The 12,910-nt window shown below is 32.8% G+C and overlaps 2 protein-coding genes across 3 annotated transcripts; one reads left to right on the forward strand and one right to left on the reverse strand.

Moving 5' to 3' along the window:
- LOC109359157 (putative methylesterase 11, chloroplastic) lies at window positions 5,653-10,254 on the reverse strand. Of its 2 annotated transcripts, XM_019603720.1 has the most exons (6): window positions 10,164-10,254; window positions 9,756-10,130; window positions 8,055-8,291; window positions 7,778-7,921; window positions 7,305-7,436; window positions 5,653-6,360 (listed from the first exon to the last, which is right to left on the reverse strand). In XM_019603720.1, exons 2-6 carry the CDS (start codon window positions 10,089-10,091, stop codon window positions 6,088-6,090), a joined length of 1,122 nt encoding a protein of 373 aa, XP_019459265.1. In that variant the 5' UTR covers window positions 10,092-10,130; window positions 10,164-10,254; the 3' UTR covers window positions 5,653-6,087. The 2 variants fall into 2 exon arrangements, with proteins under 2 accessions (XP_019459265.1, XP_019459264.1); XM_019603719.1 differs by having other exon boundaries at window positions 9,756-10,251.
- LOC109359778 lies at window positions 10,108-12,430 on the forward strand. Its single transcript, XM_019604473.1, has 3 exons — window positions 10,108-10,195; window positions 11,294-12,090; window positions 12,176-12,430. Exons 1-3 carry the CDS (start codon window positions 10,108-10,110, stop codon window positions 12,428-12,430), a joined length of 1,140 nt encoding a protein of 379 aa, XP_019460018.1.

Here is a 12,910-nt window from a genome sequence, read left to right on the forward strand (position 1 = left end):
GTTTAATTAAGGATGTTACTGAATGTAACTTGTTATGTTAGGTTTCATTATGAATCAATGATTTCTATAAAAAATTAAAGTCAAAAGGGAACCAATATTTATTACTTTAAAGAGTAGCTGTAAAATACGGAATTTATAATATAGTCTGCAAAGAATAATCGATTAACCTAAAATTATAATTAATCAAAATCATAACGACTTATTTGTGAGAAGGGTGTTTGCCCCCTATTTGTATACATTTTTTATAACTACTTATATATGTAGTAGTTTTAATAAAATGTCTTCTAACAAATATTTATTACACATATATACATTTTTATAAGGTTATATGTTAAAATTTCATATAACTTTATAGTTAAAGGAGCTCAATTTTTTTATTCACATACTTTTTTTATTTTCATATTTTTATTCTTGTAATTTTAGTCATCTTCCTCATCATAATTATTGAATTCAAATCAAATTTATTACTAATAATATAAATACTTAAATAGTATAACTAATTCCTATCACTATCAAACCAGCTAAAGTCTGAAGATTCAGGAAAGCAACTTGTGGCCGGTGCGATTTTTGGTCATATCTATCATAATTTCTTTTCGTCAAAATGACTAAATTATTATTTAATAAGAAGTTGATTCCATTCAATATGTCATGTGAATTACCACCTATTTATAAGATCAATATTTAATAAATTTTATAAACAAGTACCATGCAATCCCAATAGTTTCTTAGCTATGGAATAAACTAACATTAATTTCTTTTTCCTTATTTTAGTTAATATTTTTCTCTAATCATTAGTAACGCTATGTTTCATTGAAATAATATACATGAAGTATATTATCTATAATTTTGTATCTATAATTTTGTATCTATACTATTTAATAAAAGGAAAATACAAAATAATCACCACATCATGGTGTAATTTGTGATTCTCTATTTTATTCTCATTATCTTCTTATTTCTACAAAAAAATCATATATCAATAACTTCTTATTTTGTCATCATCATCTTCTTATTTTGAAAGTATATTTAAAAAATTGAACATTGTAAATTACAAATATTTGATACCAAATAAGTAAAAATATGGTCGGCAAACATGAAGTGTCTATTACCATGCTAGTACTATATAAAGGGAAAACATGGTATAACTACTTTCATGGTATAATTTTTCACTTTCCTATTTTGCTTTTAATATTTTTAATTTCTACAAAAAAAATATAATATAAAGTGCACCCAATAAAAATTACAATACAAAAATATATTTTGATTCACCAAATTAAAATATATAAAACTTAAATACTTGACACCACAAAGTATCTATCACTATATACTAGTCGATAGATAAATGCGAAAAACTACCTGATCTGTTAGATTCCTAGAAATATCAAAAAGTCAAGGTTCAATTCTATAAGCGATATTTGTTAGAAGAAACATCAAAGAACTCTGAAATGATTAGTTCCTTACCATAGGGTATGAGATATTCTTAGTAGTACAAAAAAATCTAATTAAACCAATGTAAGTGTTTTTTCTGATGACAAATCCTTAATTTCACTTTTTTTTTGTTTTCCACAGGTATCCTCGCATTGGAGGCAATCTTGTCCTAATCGGGAACATCTACAGGTACGTGGGGCTAACTCTCCAAGCAGACATTTTTTCCATCCACAAGACTCGAACCCGAAACCTTACTTAAGGGGAATCAAACATGTATCACTTGAACTAACGTCCGTTGATGTTAATTTCACTTGCTCCTTATTTATCTAGTTTCTTAGGGAGGGAGGATGACCATGGGGTTAGAGCTTTGAATTATAAGTTAGCTAGTGAGAAATTCTAAAATAGTTTTGTTAAATGTAGAACATTTAATAAATTAATAAAGAAACCATTTTTAAAAAAAATTATTTATTTTGAAAAATAGGAATAATAATCCACGCCCTACCGGAAATAGTCAGTTTTTTAAGAATTAAAATATGAATTTTGTGGACTAAAAGATTTTAAAATGAAATCCTTACACTTTTTAATACATACCAATTTTCTATTTTTTGTTACCCTCTTTCACAATTATAATCTTATTGAATTAGGCAGAATAATTATGAATGATAAAACTTTATCTATAAAATACTTAGTTAAATTGTATTCCTACATATTCAAAATTGAAACCTCTATCTATACTATAACTATAAGAGATGTCCTCATTTTGATACATATTCTATATATTTTTTCCAATTAATTATTACAGGGTTAACAGGAACCTAACAAACATAGTAATACTAAAACCGTTCGTAAAAGTTGATAGAAAAATTGTTTTCAATGTTTTATACGTGTCAGTGAAAATATAGACAAGAAGTAGTTCAAGAACCTTTTTATTTTTTATGTATATCATTTTTTTTGCACACTCATTTCCTAGGTATATGCTGGTCATGTGTTTGAGAATAAACAAACACGAGAATGTATGAATGTTAAATACAATCTCAAATATTATTAGTGAGTTTAAATAATTTATTAAAGTTATTATAACCGATAAGATAATAACAATCTAAATAATAACTAATAAAAAAATATAAATTATAAATAAATTCAAATAAAATGAAACTAATTAAATTGAAATCAGTGAGGGCTTTCATACCAACTGTGTAAAGATCAATGAGCATCTTCTCAATCTCTTTTCCACCTATAGGTTGACTTATTCCATCCAACAACTTCTTTACAATTGGATGGTTTTAGCACTGCTCTAACTAGAACCAATGAACTATTTTACATCTTATATGAGTCTATTTATCCACAAAAAGTTTCGGAAGCTTTGGATTATCATTTGATCAGTATTGGAGAACAAAGTTACCATGTAAACAAGATAACAGTAATAACATTTAATCAATTAACTGTATAATTAATCGATTAATTGGGTAAGTGTTAATTGATTAACACAATAGTTAATCGATTAATTGGTTAGAAAATCAAGTGAAGCATTGGTTGAACAATTCTTGTAATTGACACATTTTACATGTTTTACACATTTAACACATGTTGAAATTGTTTTACAACATGTGTTTATTAGCTTGTTAGAGAGTTAGTTAGGTTAGTTGCATTGTTTGCTTTATAAGGCATTATATATAAACAACACTCTCTTGTATCATTTCAATTGAATGGGAAAATTTCACAATATTCATTTTATGTTTTCACAATATGGTATCAGAGCCTTCGTCCAGAAGGTTTTGGTTACCACTGCGCATTCTCTAAAATTATTATCTTTCTCTCCCAAAATTCAAGAGAGAATTCAATGAAAGAAGATCAAGAATTGGTGGTGATTCTTCCAAACTAGGCATGACAACAAGTTTTTCTAGAAAGGAACAAGAGTCTCAAGAGCAAGCTAGAAATCTCCGAGAAGACCTGACTGTTGAAGAACACCATAGACAAGAGCTGGATAGAATCTTGAAAGAAGTTCTTCCATATCCCATGACCCCTAATGTGCTAAAGTCTCGTCCAGCAAGAAAAGCTAGCATTGAAAGAAGGAGGATATCAAAATGTCTTGCAGAAGATGTTAAGGCTTATTTTGATGAGTGTGTATCACTATCAACATTTGATAGTTCTGACTTTTCATCCCAAGAGGATCCTCCACTCAAATCAGTTGGCCTACTTATTCCATCCAGTGGCTATGTATGTTCATCCGAGATTCAAGAATGTTCAAAGGTATTAGTGTTATGTAAGATTGTGATCATGCTTTAAGATTTTTTATAACCCATTTTCAAGACTCTATTTGCAAAGGGAAGATTAAAATGCTGTCAAGAACAAAAAAGGCTATGAAATTCACACCAAGAAAGTGAATCTCATGATGAGGAGCAACCAAGGAAGCTTCAACAATATAAAACCATGGAAAAACCATGGGAATATAGTCAAGATTTTTAACCAGGAAAATAATCAAGTGGTTGAAAAAATTCAATCACATTAGGATCGAAATTCCGATCCACCACATTGTTATCAAATCAAATTATAAACCTAGAGTCGTTAACATTTACCCTCCAGCTTGAGGGGGCTATTGGAGAACAAAGCCACCATGGAAACAAGACAACATCAATAACAATTAAACAATTAACTGTATAATTAATCGATTAATAGTTAAGCGATGGGTTTAAATTGTAGTACTCATACTTTGTCACTTAAAAGTTTCATTTTTATTGTTTCCATATATCTTTACAATCAATTATTATCAGTTTCACATCTTGATATGGTATTTTATATTTATTCTGAACAAAAGTGCATTGTTCTTTACCATATTTTTTACAAGCCTTTATTTATTCACTTTCAATTATTCTATCAAATTCATACTATTTCTTTTTTTTTCTATAATTATTGAGGCAAAATACTCAAACAAACAAAGAAACTACATAATCATTTGTGAAAAAGCTACCTCATAAGCATTCCCACATAGAATAACAACAACTAAACCTTAATCTCATAAGCGGAATCGGCTATATACAACTCAATAATGTTCCATCCTAAATACTTCCTCACATAGAGATTGAAATAAAAAGGAAGGAGCTCACTCAAAATAGAAAATACAGACCCTCTATGGCCAGCATTAGCTAAGGCATTTCCATCTACTACTATTTCTCATTTGGTGTATTCATTTTCACATTCAATTAGTATTTGCATTATTCTATTACTGAAGTTATTTGCAACTTTCTTCAAATTATGGACTACACTACCTGATGCAGATGTAATATTGAAGTTGCAGTGATCCAGATCACACTGCATTTCATTGTGACCCCAATCTAATGATACGGCCATATTGGGCCGCAGCGTAATTGTATCGGACCGTATATGAATCGCATCGGACTACATTTGGACTACATTGGACCTCATCATATTCAAAAGTATTTTTTAATCACAAAATATTTCATATCACAATAGCCGCAATCTGCATCGCAATAATTATAATTGTAGTAACCACGATACGACAGTGACTGCAACCACAGTGATCACAACCATGAGTAATTTAAAACTCAAAACACTGCCTCTGACACTACAAGTTCTTTACAAATCAAGTACTTAAAAGTCCCAAGAGGAAGGACTTTCATTTCATATATTTGAATGGAACTTTTTTCAAGTACAGGTAGTACTGATATCTAATCATATTAGGACATTTGTTAAAAAAATTCATGTCAACATTAACCTAGTAATCATTATTAACAAACACTGTTAACTCAAATCTAATCCTAACCCCCTTGTGTGTGAAATGTCCTAATATAATTATGTACCAGTACAACCAGTATTTAAGTTACTGCAACTAAGTTTAGCCCTTATAATAAAACCTTTCTCTAGAGATAATGCAAGAACGCTATCATTTCAGCTTTCTTGCAATATGTAATGCACAAGGAATTTATTTACTCATTTTGCTCAAAGTACAAAATAATTATTATACTTAGTGACATGCAAAAATAATGCAGAAAACTACCCACAAAAAGCATTAGAGTAAAAAAAAAAGAGGTAAAGAACAAGAATAAGAGGATTCTCAAACTGTAAACCTCTATCAACCAGAAAGAATAATTTCATCTTCTTTGATACCCAAAGAGTTATTCTTCCTAGTAATGTGTCTTTGTAGTCTTAAAATCTTAGTCATGGTCTCTTTAGTATGGTTCTGTAGCTGTAGGATTTACTTATCAGTGTCATGTCACAGTATTTTATTTCTCAGCAAAAACCTTGACACTTTTAAATCGGAATATAACATGATTGTTATGTTGCAAGTAATACTCTTACAAGTTACAAGCCATACAAGCAAGTTTTCCTAATTTAACTCTCAAAATAAATAAAAAATCGAAAAAAGATAAGAAGAACGAAACCTGTAATTTAGGATCTGCTTGCGAGTTTTGTTTTGGAGGGGATGAAAGGAAAAATGAAGGCTTGAAAGCAGCCATAAAATACATTGGTGAGATGGTTCTGAAGCCTTCATTTTCTCACTATTCCTCTTCAAAACTCAACTCGCAAACAGACTTTAAGTACACAATACACTTTCATGGTAACGAAATCGGAGATCCATCGTAATGTTAGTGTCGCTTTAAGTATCGATCCTTCACAAACAATTCAGAAAGACGAATGCTCTCAACGGATCTTGGAGATTTCTACTAGTAACTTGTGCAGGGCTTGAGGCTTTGAGAAAAAAGGAGAATGATCAGCACCCTTCAAATGGAAAACCTTTTCTGGGGGGTTAGCCTTTATCATATTCTCCTGGAGTGTGATAGGTATGGCATTGTCTTCAAGTGTTTCAATATAAAACCGCCTTACCGATCCATATTTCAGGTCAGATAGCGAAAGTTTCTCTAAAACTGGTGCAAATGGTGTTGGCCTCATTGAGACAGATGCTAATGCAACATCCTGTATTAAGAGAGAAATCAACAAACAGAGAGGGTGAAAGGGAAATCACAAAACTATTTCATTATGTAGAGACCATATTTTGTGGTTTAGGAAAGATTTTGATAGAAAGCTTTCACAGGAGATTTCATCACAAGATATACTCTATTTGTAGTGTTATTATGGCAAAGAAGGGGTATATGAAAGTATCTCATAATATCTTAAATTCATAGAGTATATCTATTATATTTTAGAATTGTTTAGAATATCTTAGAAGATCTCTTAGTATTGAGATTACTTTATCTTATGTTTTATGATTTGTTGTTTTCATATTTCATTATGAGTTAGTATTAATGTAAATATGGGTCAGTGATGATAAGTCATAGGTTGATACAAAGCATGTAATGATAAGTCACTTTCATAGGCATTGCCATTTTAAATAATAATATTTTTTTTAAATCACTCATGTGTATGGGGAGCATATCTTCTGTCCCATAATTCGTCATAAAAATATTTAATAATTAAACTTTTTAACTTAAATATATTTTTCCAACAAATTATAGCTGATAGCACATGAAGTGGCACGAATTATAGGACAACATATGTGCTCCGGAGAGCAGGATGGAAAATCTCTGTTTGATTTCTTAGACAGGGAAGAAGGGGAAATTGGGTACCCCAAAGGCAATGATTTTACAATTTTACCTTAACAAATAGATATTCAATCTCTTTGTTTCTCCTACCAATACACTAATTCTTCTGGCCCTTCAAGAGCCCATATGTAATTTATGTGCCCTTAACACTAAAATCTTAATTCATAGAAGTTTATGAAACTCAAGGGTATTCTATACTAAAAATAATTTACTACAAAGTGAAAGAATGGCCCCACATGCATAGAAAGAAAAACCCTCCCATAAAAGTAGAATGCTAAAATTATAATTAAAAGTGGTATTGTTTATATTGAAACTTACTTTGGAGGGGCAAAGGTTGAATAACAAATCCCTCAATAATGATTTTTCCAGCTCAAAGGAAGTAGGAGGGTGATCATTCCCATTTGCATACAAGAAAATCTGAGCTTGTTGCATAAGATCATCTGTACCTGCCTGCAACATATAACACCAGATTTGCAAATAATGTTACTATACTGATTCAAATTGTGGACCACAATATTGCGGTTACGGTGACCGCCGCAACCGCATTACACCTCAATTACAGTGTGATACCAAATCACAATGATGTGACCGCATTAGGCTACAACACAACCATATCGGACCACATTAAGGTTGAATCGGGCCGCAACGTAACTGTATTGGGCCACGTCAGACCGCATCCATTTAAAAATATTTTCTAAGCAGAATAATCCACACCACAATGGTTGCAATCCACATCACAATGGTCACAATAACCGCAATTGCAATCTTAATGGTAGTGTAAGATGTAAAACCTGTTGAGAAACTATATCGAGAGTACTTTGTCCACTAGACATCATTGCTGCGGCAATAAAGACTGCCTTGGAAATCTTGAGAGGATATAGCTCCATGGCATATGATATACATGCCCCGCCAAAATCATGTCCAACTGAGATCACCTGTTATCAGTGTCATTGTAAGAGTTTTTTATGCCGAAAGTTAGACATTCACATTTCATATGATCTTTCACCAGTGTGAATTCCTTAACAGAAAATGGTTGATTATAAAGTGGAGAAGCAACTAAATATGCACCTTTTCGCCTTCGGGAAGATTTTCAAGAAAATCGGTTAGTGGCTTAACATATTGCGACAGACTTGTAATGTTGTTTGTTTCAAATGAATGAACTCCAGAACCAGTTAAATCTATGGCTGATACTTTATAACCACTTTCTTCTAGAAGTGCTATAGTTTTGTACCAACACCAGGCTCCTAAGCCACCTCCATGAACAAGAATGAAATGATTGCTCTCAAGATCATCAACCTTTATACCCTGTCAAATGGTACCCGATGTCATTCGAAGTATAAATAAAAAGATATAATTGTCATTTCATTGCTTTTTGCCTTGTCTTGCACAGCAGGGGAATTTTTAATATGAGACTCTAATTACAAAAATGGCATTAGATTAATAGCCTCAGTTCATTTCCAATGTAGTGTACTAGTTGAGAAAATGACAATACATTGAATCATTGATAGCCTCAAGTTAGAAAGAACAGCATTGGATCCATCTATAATTTCAATGTCATTTTAGAAACCCTGACATAGCTGCTATCACAAGAAAAGCAAAACAATATTCCCTTCAAAGCTACACCAACTTTTAGTAAAAAACACTTCAAAAAGCTCAAATCTCACCTCCTCCACATGCCCTTCAATTATTTAAAACTCAAACACAGTATTCTTTAAGAAAACTATAATTTAGGTACCTATTATGCATTCTACCATGATATTGTACTTTAATGTGTGCCAGTACAATTGTCTTTTGAATGCTTATGAAACAAGTTATTTTATTCGCGAAAATGTTATTTTGATCCCCGAACTTAATTCTTTGTCGATTCAACGTTAGGACTAATGGTGCGAATAGAAGTAAAATTGAAAGAACAAAGTGAGACAAAGGAAGTTAAGGGACCAAAATAGCAATTTTGCCTATTTTCTTCACAAACACAACACTATTCTGATGTAAACCTAAGAAACTTGATCATCACAGAACCATCATTCTAGGCTTCTTTCCTTTTCTTCAATGCATTATTTCATGTTCCAAAATCATCATCTCCTATAAGTCTAAGAAAAAAATATCATCATAGAAAAACACTCAAAAAGGGAGCGAATTCAACTTCACTCCAATGTTGAGTAAATTCTCAATTTTAACACTTCTATAATTATAATGAACCAAATCAACAAATACAAAATCATGTGATAAATCTTTCCCTTCCTTCAAATTAATACCATGGATCAAGTTCCATACTTTATCAATAACTTATAAACAAGATGAATGGATCCTCTCATGTAATCACATGACAAAGACACCAATGTCATAAATCTTCACACTAACAAAAAATGATATGAGAAAACCCAGTCCCACATAGAGGACAATAATATAAACATAAGGAAAAATAGTTTCTATTTCTTATGATTTATTTGCGAGTTGTATTTTGGAGGGGAATAAAAATAAATGAAAAAACTTGAGAATCATGAAATATACTTGTAAGATTATTCTCCACTCTTCGTTTCCCTCCAAAACTCATCCCGCAAACAACCCTTAGGAGTTGAGTTTTGGAAGGAAATGAAAGACTTAGCCATGAAACACACTTATGAAATAGCTGACGACCTTTCCATTTCCCTTTTTCTTTTCTTCCAAAACCAAACTCACAAACAGACCTGTAGGCTGTCAGGCTTAATATATAAGCCTGAAACTCGACCAACTGAGCTGACTCTTTGAAACCGAAAACAAAGTAAGTACCTGATTAACAAGTTGATGAGGCTGAAGCAAAGGATCAGTAAGTGATCTAGCTCTAGAACTAGAACTCCTAGGCAACAAATTCGCATTCCTCTTAGACCCATTTGGATACCTCATTGAACTAGACCGATCAAACTGCTGCTGATGCTGTCTGTAAAGTGCTGCTGTAGCTATAGCCTGTTGCCGAATATTAACAGTTTCATCGAGGTTCATGTCTTTGCGGGAACGTGACCAGCGGTTGCTCGGCGGCGCGTGGGAGGAACGCTTCTTGGTGGTGGTGGAAGAGACATGGTTGGTGTTGTTGTTGATGGGTTTGAAGAGAGAACAGAGATTACCCATTATGGTAATTGTGTGAATGGTGCATGAAAAAGGGAAAGTTGTTGTTCTTATTGTTATTATTGTTGGTGTGGGAGTTGAAGAAGGAAAGAAGGTTCAGGTGAAAGGTTGGGCGTTGGAAGAGTCATAAAGAGAGAGATCGTGTGTAGTTGTTGTTCAATTTATACGGCAAACAGTTACTAAACTTGAGAATGAATTTCACGTACGTTGCCAAATTCTACAATATAATTCCCTTCAAACCATATACAAACCTTATTAAACTGTATGTATTTTATGTGTTGATCTATTAATGTAATCAAAGATTTTAAAGTTTGATTTCTGAGATTAATACTTGTTGGAAAAATAACCATATATACAAGAGGAATTAGTCCTTACTGAAAAAATGTGAAAAATATCTTTGATAATACTAAAAAAACTTTAAAGATTTTTGCAACTACTTGTTATAAATTATTTATTTCTTAATGGTTCTTTAAACTTTAGTGAATTGGTAAATTAATCATTATTAATTAGCAATACTAACAATGCAAATTAGTCCATGTTAATGTCCAATATAAAAATGATGGAGAAGAAGAGGAGAAATAAATTTCAGAATTAAAAATAGTTGATGCATTTATTGATATACATATACAATAAAATAATAATATTAGAATTTTTGTTTCTATTAATTTAACATTATTTGTATGCATGCATTAGTGTCATCAAATTAAAGTTTAAGGGATATTTAGGATGAAAAATAGTTCATTATAAAAGTTGTTATTGGAGTTAGTGAATGATGGGTATTTTATAAAATTTTCCATATTAAAGATTTTCTTTTAAGTATTTTATTAATCATAATCCTCTTATTGTTACTATTATAAAAGTTGTTATTGGAGTTAGTGAATGATGGGTAGTTATAGACTTATACATAAAATTCTTATCCAAAATAACTATAGTTGTAAATATGTGTTTGCTGATCAAGAGAATCGAAAATGCTCTGTTAGGGCACGGTTCCAAATTCTTGGAAAGCTTTTTCTGCCTTTGATACACCATGAATCACTCTTCATTCATCCCTTGGGACTTCTTGAAAGACTTGGAGTTGGAGAGTGCACCAGAACAAGCTCCAAAAACGTCTTAGGGTCCTCTCCCCTCCAAACGTACTTTTGCTCAAGCTCTTAAAAGCACGTGTGATATATCATTCTCTTAACTATCTCAACCTTGCTTGAAAGGTAATGCCATTGCCATCAAAATACCCGAAGATGAATACCAAGCAGGGTTGCAACGGTGTAAAACTCATCTTCATGGTAGGTTGATCTTCTCTAAAGGTGATACTCCTCTTAAATTCCTGGATCTAAAAACAAAGCTTTCTTCTCTTTGGAGTATGGTTGGGAAATGGTCCATGGTTTCTCTAGGGAAAGGTTTTTATGACTTTGCTTTCTCCTCAGTGGAAGATATGAGGCATGTTTGTTCGATTGGTTCTTGGAATCTCAAGCCTGGTTTTCTTAAGCTTTTCCTTTGGACCCCGGATTTCATTCCTAGTGTTCAAAAGCTCTCGCATACCCAGTGTTGGGTTCGGATACATAATCTTCCCCAAGAGTATTGGAGTCCAAAGATTATTTTCTCCATTGCAGGGGGTGTTGGAACTCCTATCTCTTTGGATGATGCTACCCAATCTAGGAGTTTTGGTCATTTTGCAAAAGTCATGGTGGAGATCAATCTAAAGGATAAGCTCCCTGAGCAAATTCTGGTTGAAAGAGAAGGATTTGCCTTCTTTGTCTCTCTTGAATATGGAAACTTGCCTGACTATTGCCAAGGTTGTCATGCAATTGGTCATTTGCTCTCGAATTGTAGGAAAAATATGAAGCATGACATGGCTGACAAAGCAAGAAATGCAACAAAGAAAACCTTTAAGGGTGAGAAACACACCAAGGTGGATGAGGTTAATGATTTAATCATTAATTTGGAGATTGATAAAAGAGATGAAACAATGCTTAGGAACATGGAGAGGTTAGCTCCATCTTCCCCTGTGGAGCCTATCTTCCCATGTGGAGCCTTCTACTGAGGTGCCTTCTGTTGAGGTGCAACCTCTGGCATCTCCATTTCAATCACAGGTTCAAGGTGATGAGGCAATTGATCATGAGGATAGTGATAATGTGATTGTGCAAGACACAGAAGACTTTGATGAGGTTGCAGCCAATGATCTCAAATTGGTTGGCAAGCTTTGGGCAAATGATGAAATTTCTGAGGCTGAGGAAGAGTTTACAACTGTTGTGAGTAAATCTCAGAAAAGGAAATTGAAAAAGAAAGGTCAAGCTGAGAAGGTGTACCATACCCGAAGGGGTGGCTACCTCAACACTTCCAAATGAAGCTCATCTATTGGAATTGTAGGGGAATAGGGAATAAAAACACAAGACTCACCCTAAAGAATATGTGTTTGTCTCATAAACCTTCTTTGGTTTTCATTGCTGAACCTATGATCTCTCAATCTGCTTCAAGAGATTCCTTCTGGGCTGCTCTCAACCTTAAGTTTTTTGCTTTGAATAATAGAGGTGATATTTTTCCCTCTCTTTGGGGTCTATGCAGTGTGGATTTGTTCCCAGTTGTTCTTGCTTCTTTGGATCAGCATTTCAGTTTCTCTCTTTGCTTGGCTAATAAGACTTTCAATGTTGCTGTTATTTATGCTCACACCAACTACATTAGAAGAAGGGATCTTTGGAGTCAGGCTGCTTCTAATTTCCTTTCTTTTCCTGGCCCTTGGTGCATAATTGGTGATTTTAATGCCCCACAAGGGCTCATGAGTGTAGCAGCAGCTTCTTGCCTAATTCTACTGCCTGCTCTGATTTTGT

The sequence above is a fragment of the Lupinus angustifolius genome, chromosome LG11, assembly GCF_001865875.1.
Source record: "Lupinus angustifolius cultivar Tanjil chromosome LG11, LupAngTanjil_v1.0, whole genome shotgun sequence".
In the NCBI taxonomy this organism is placed as follows: Eukaryota; Viridiplantae; Streptophyta; class Magnoliopsida; order Fabales; family Fabaceae; genus Lupinus; species Lupinus angustifolius.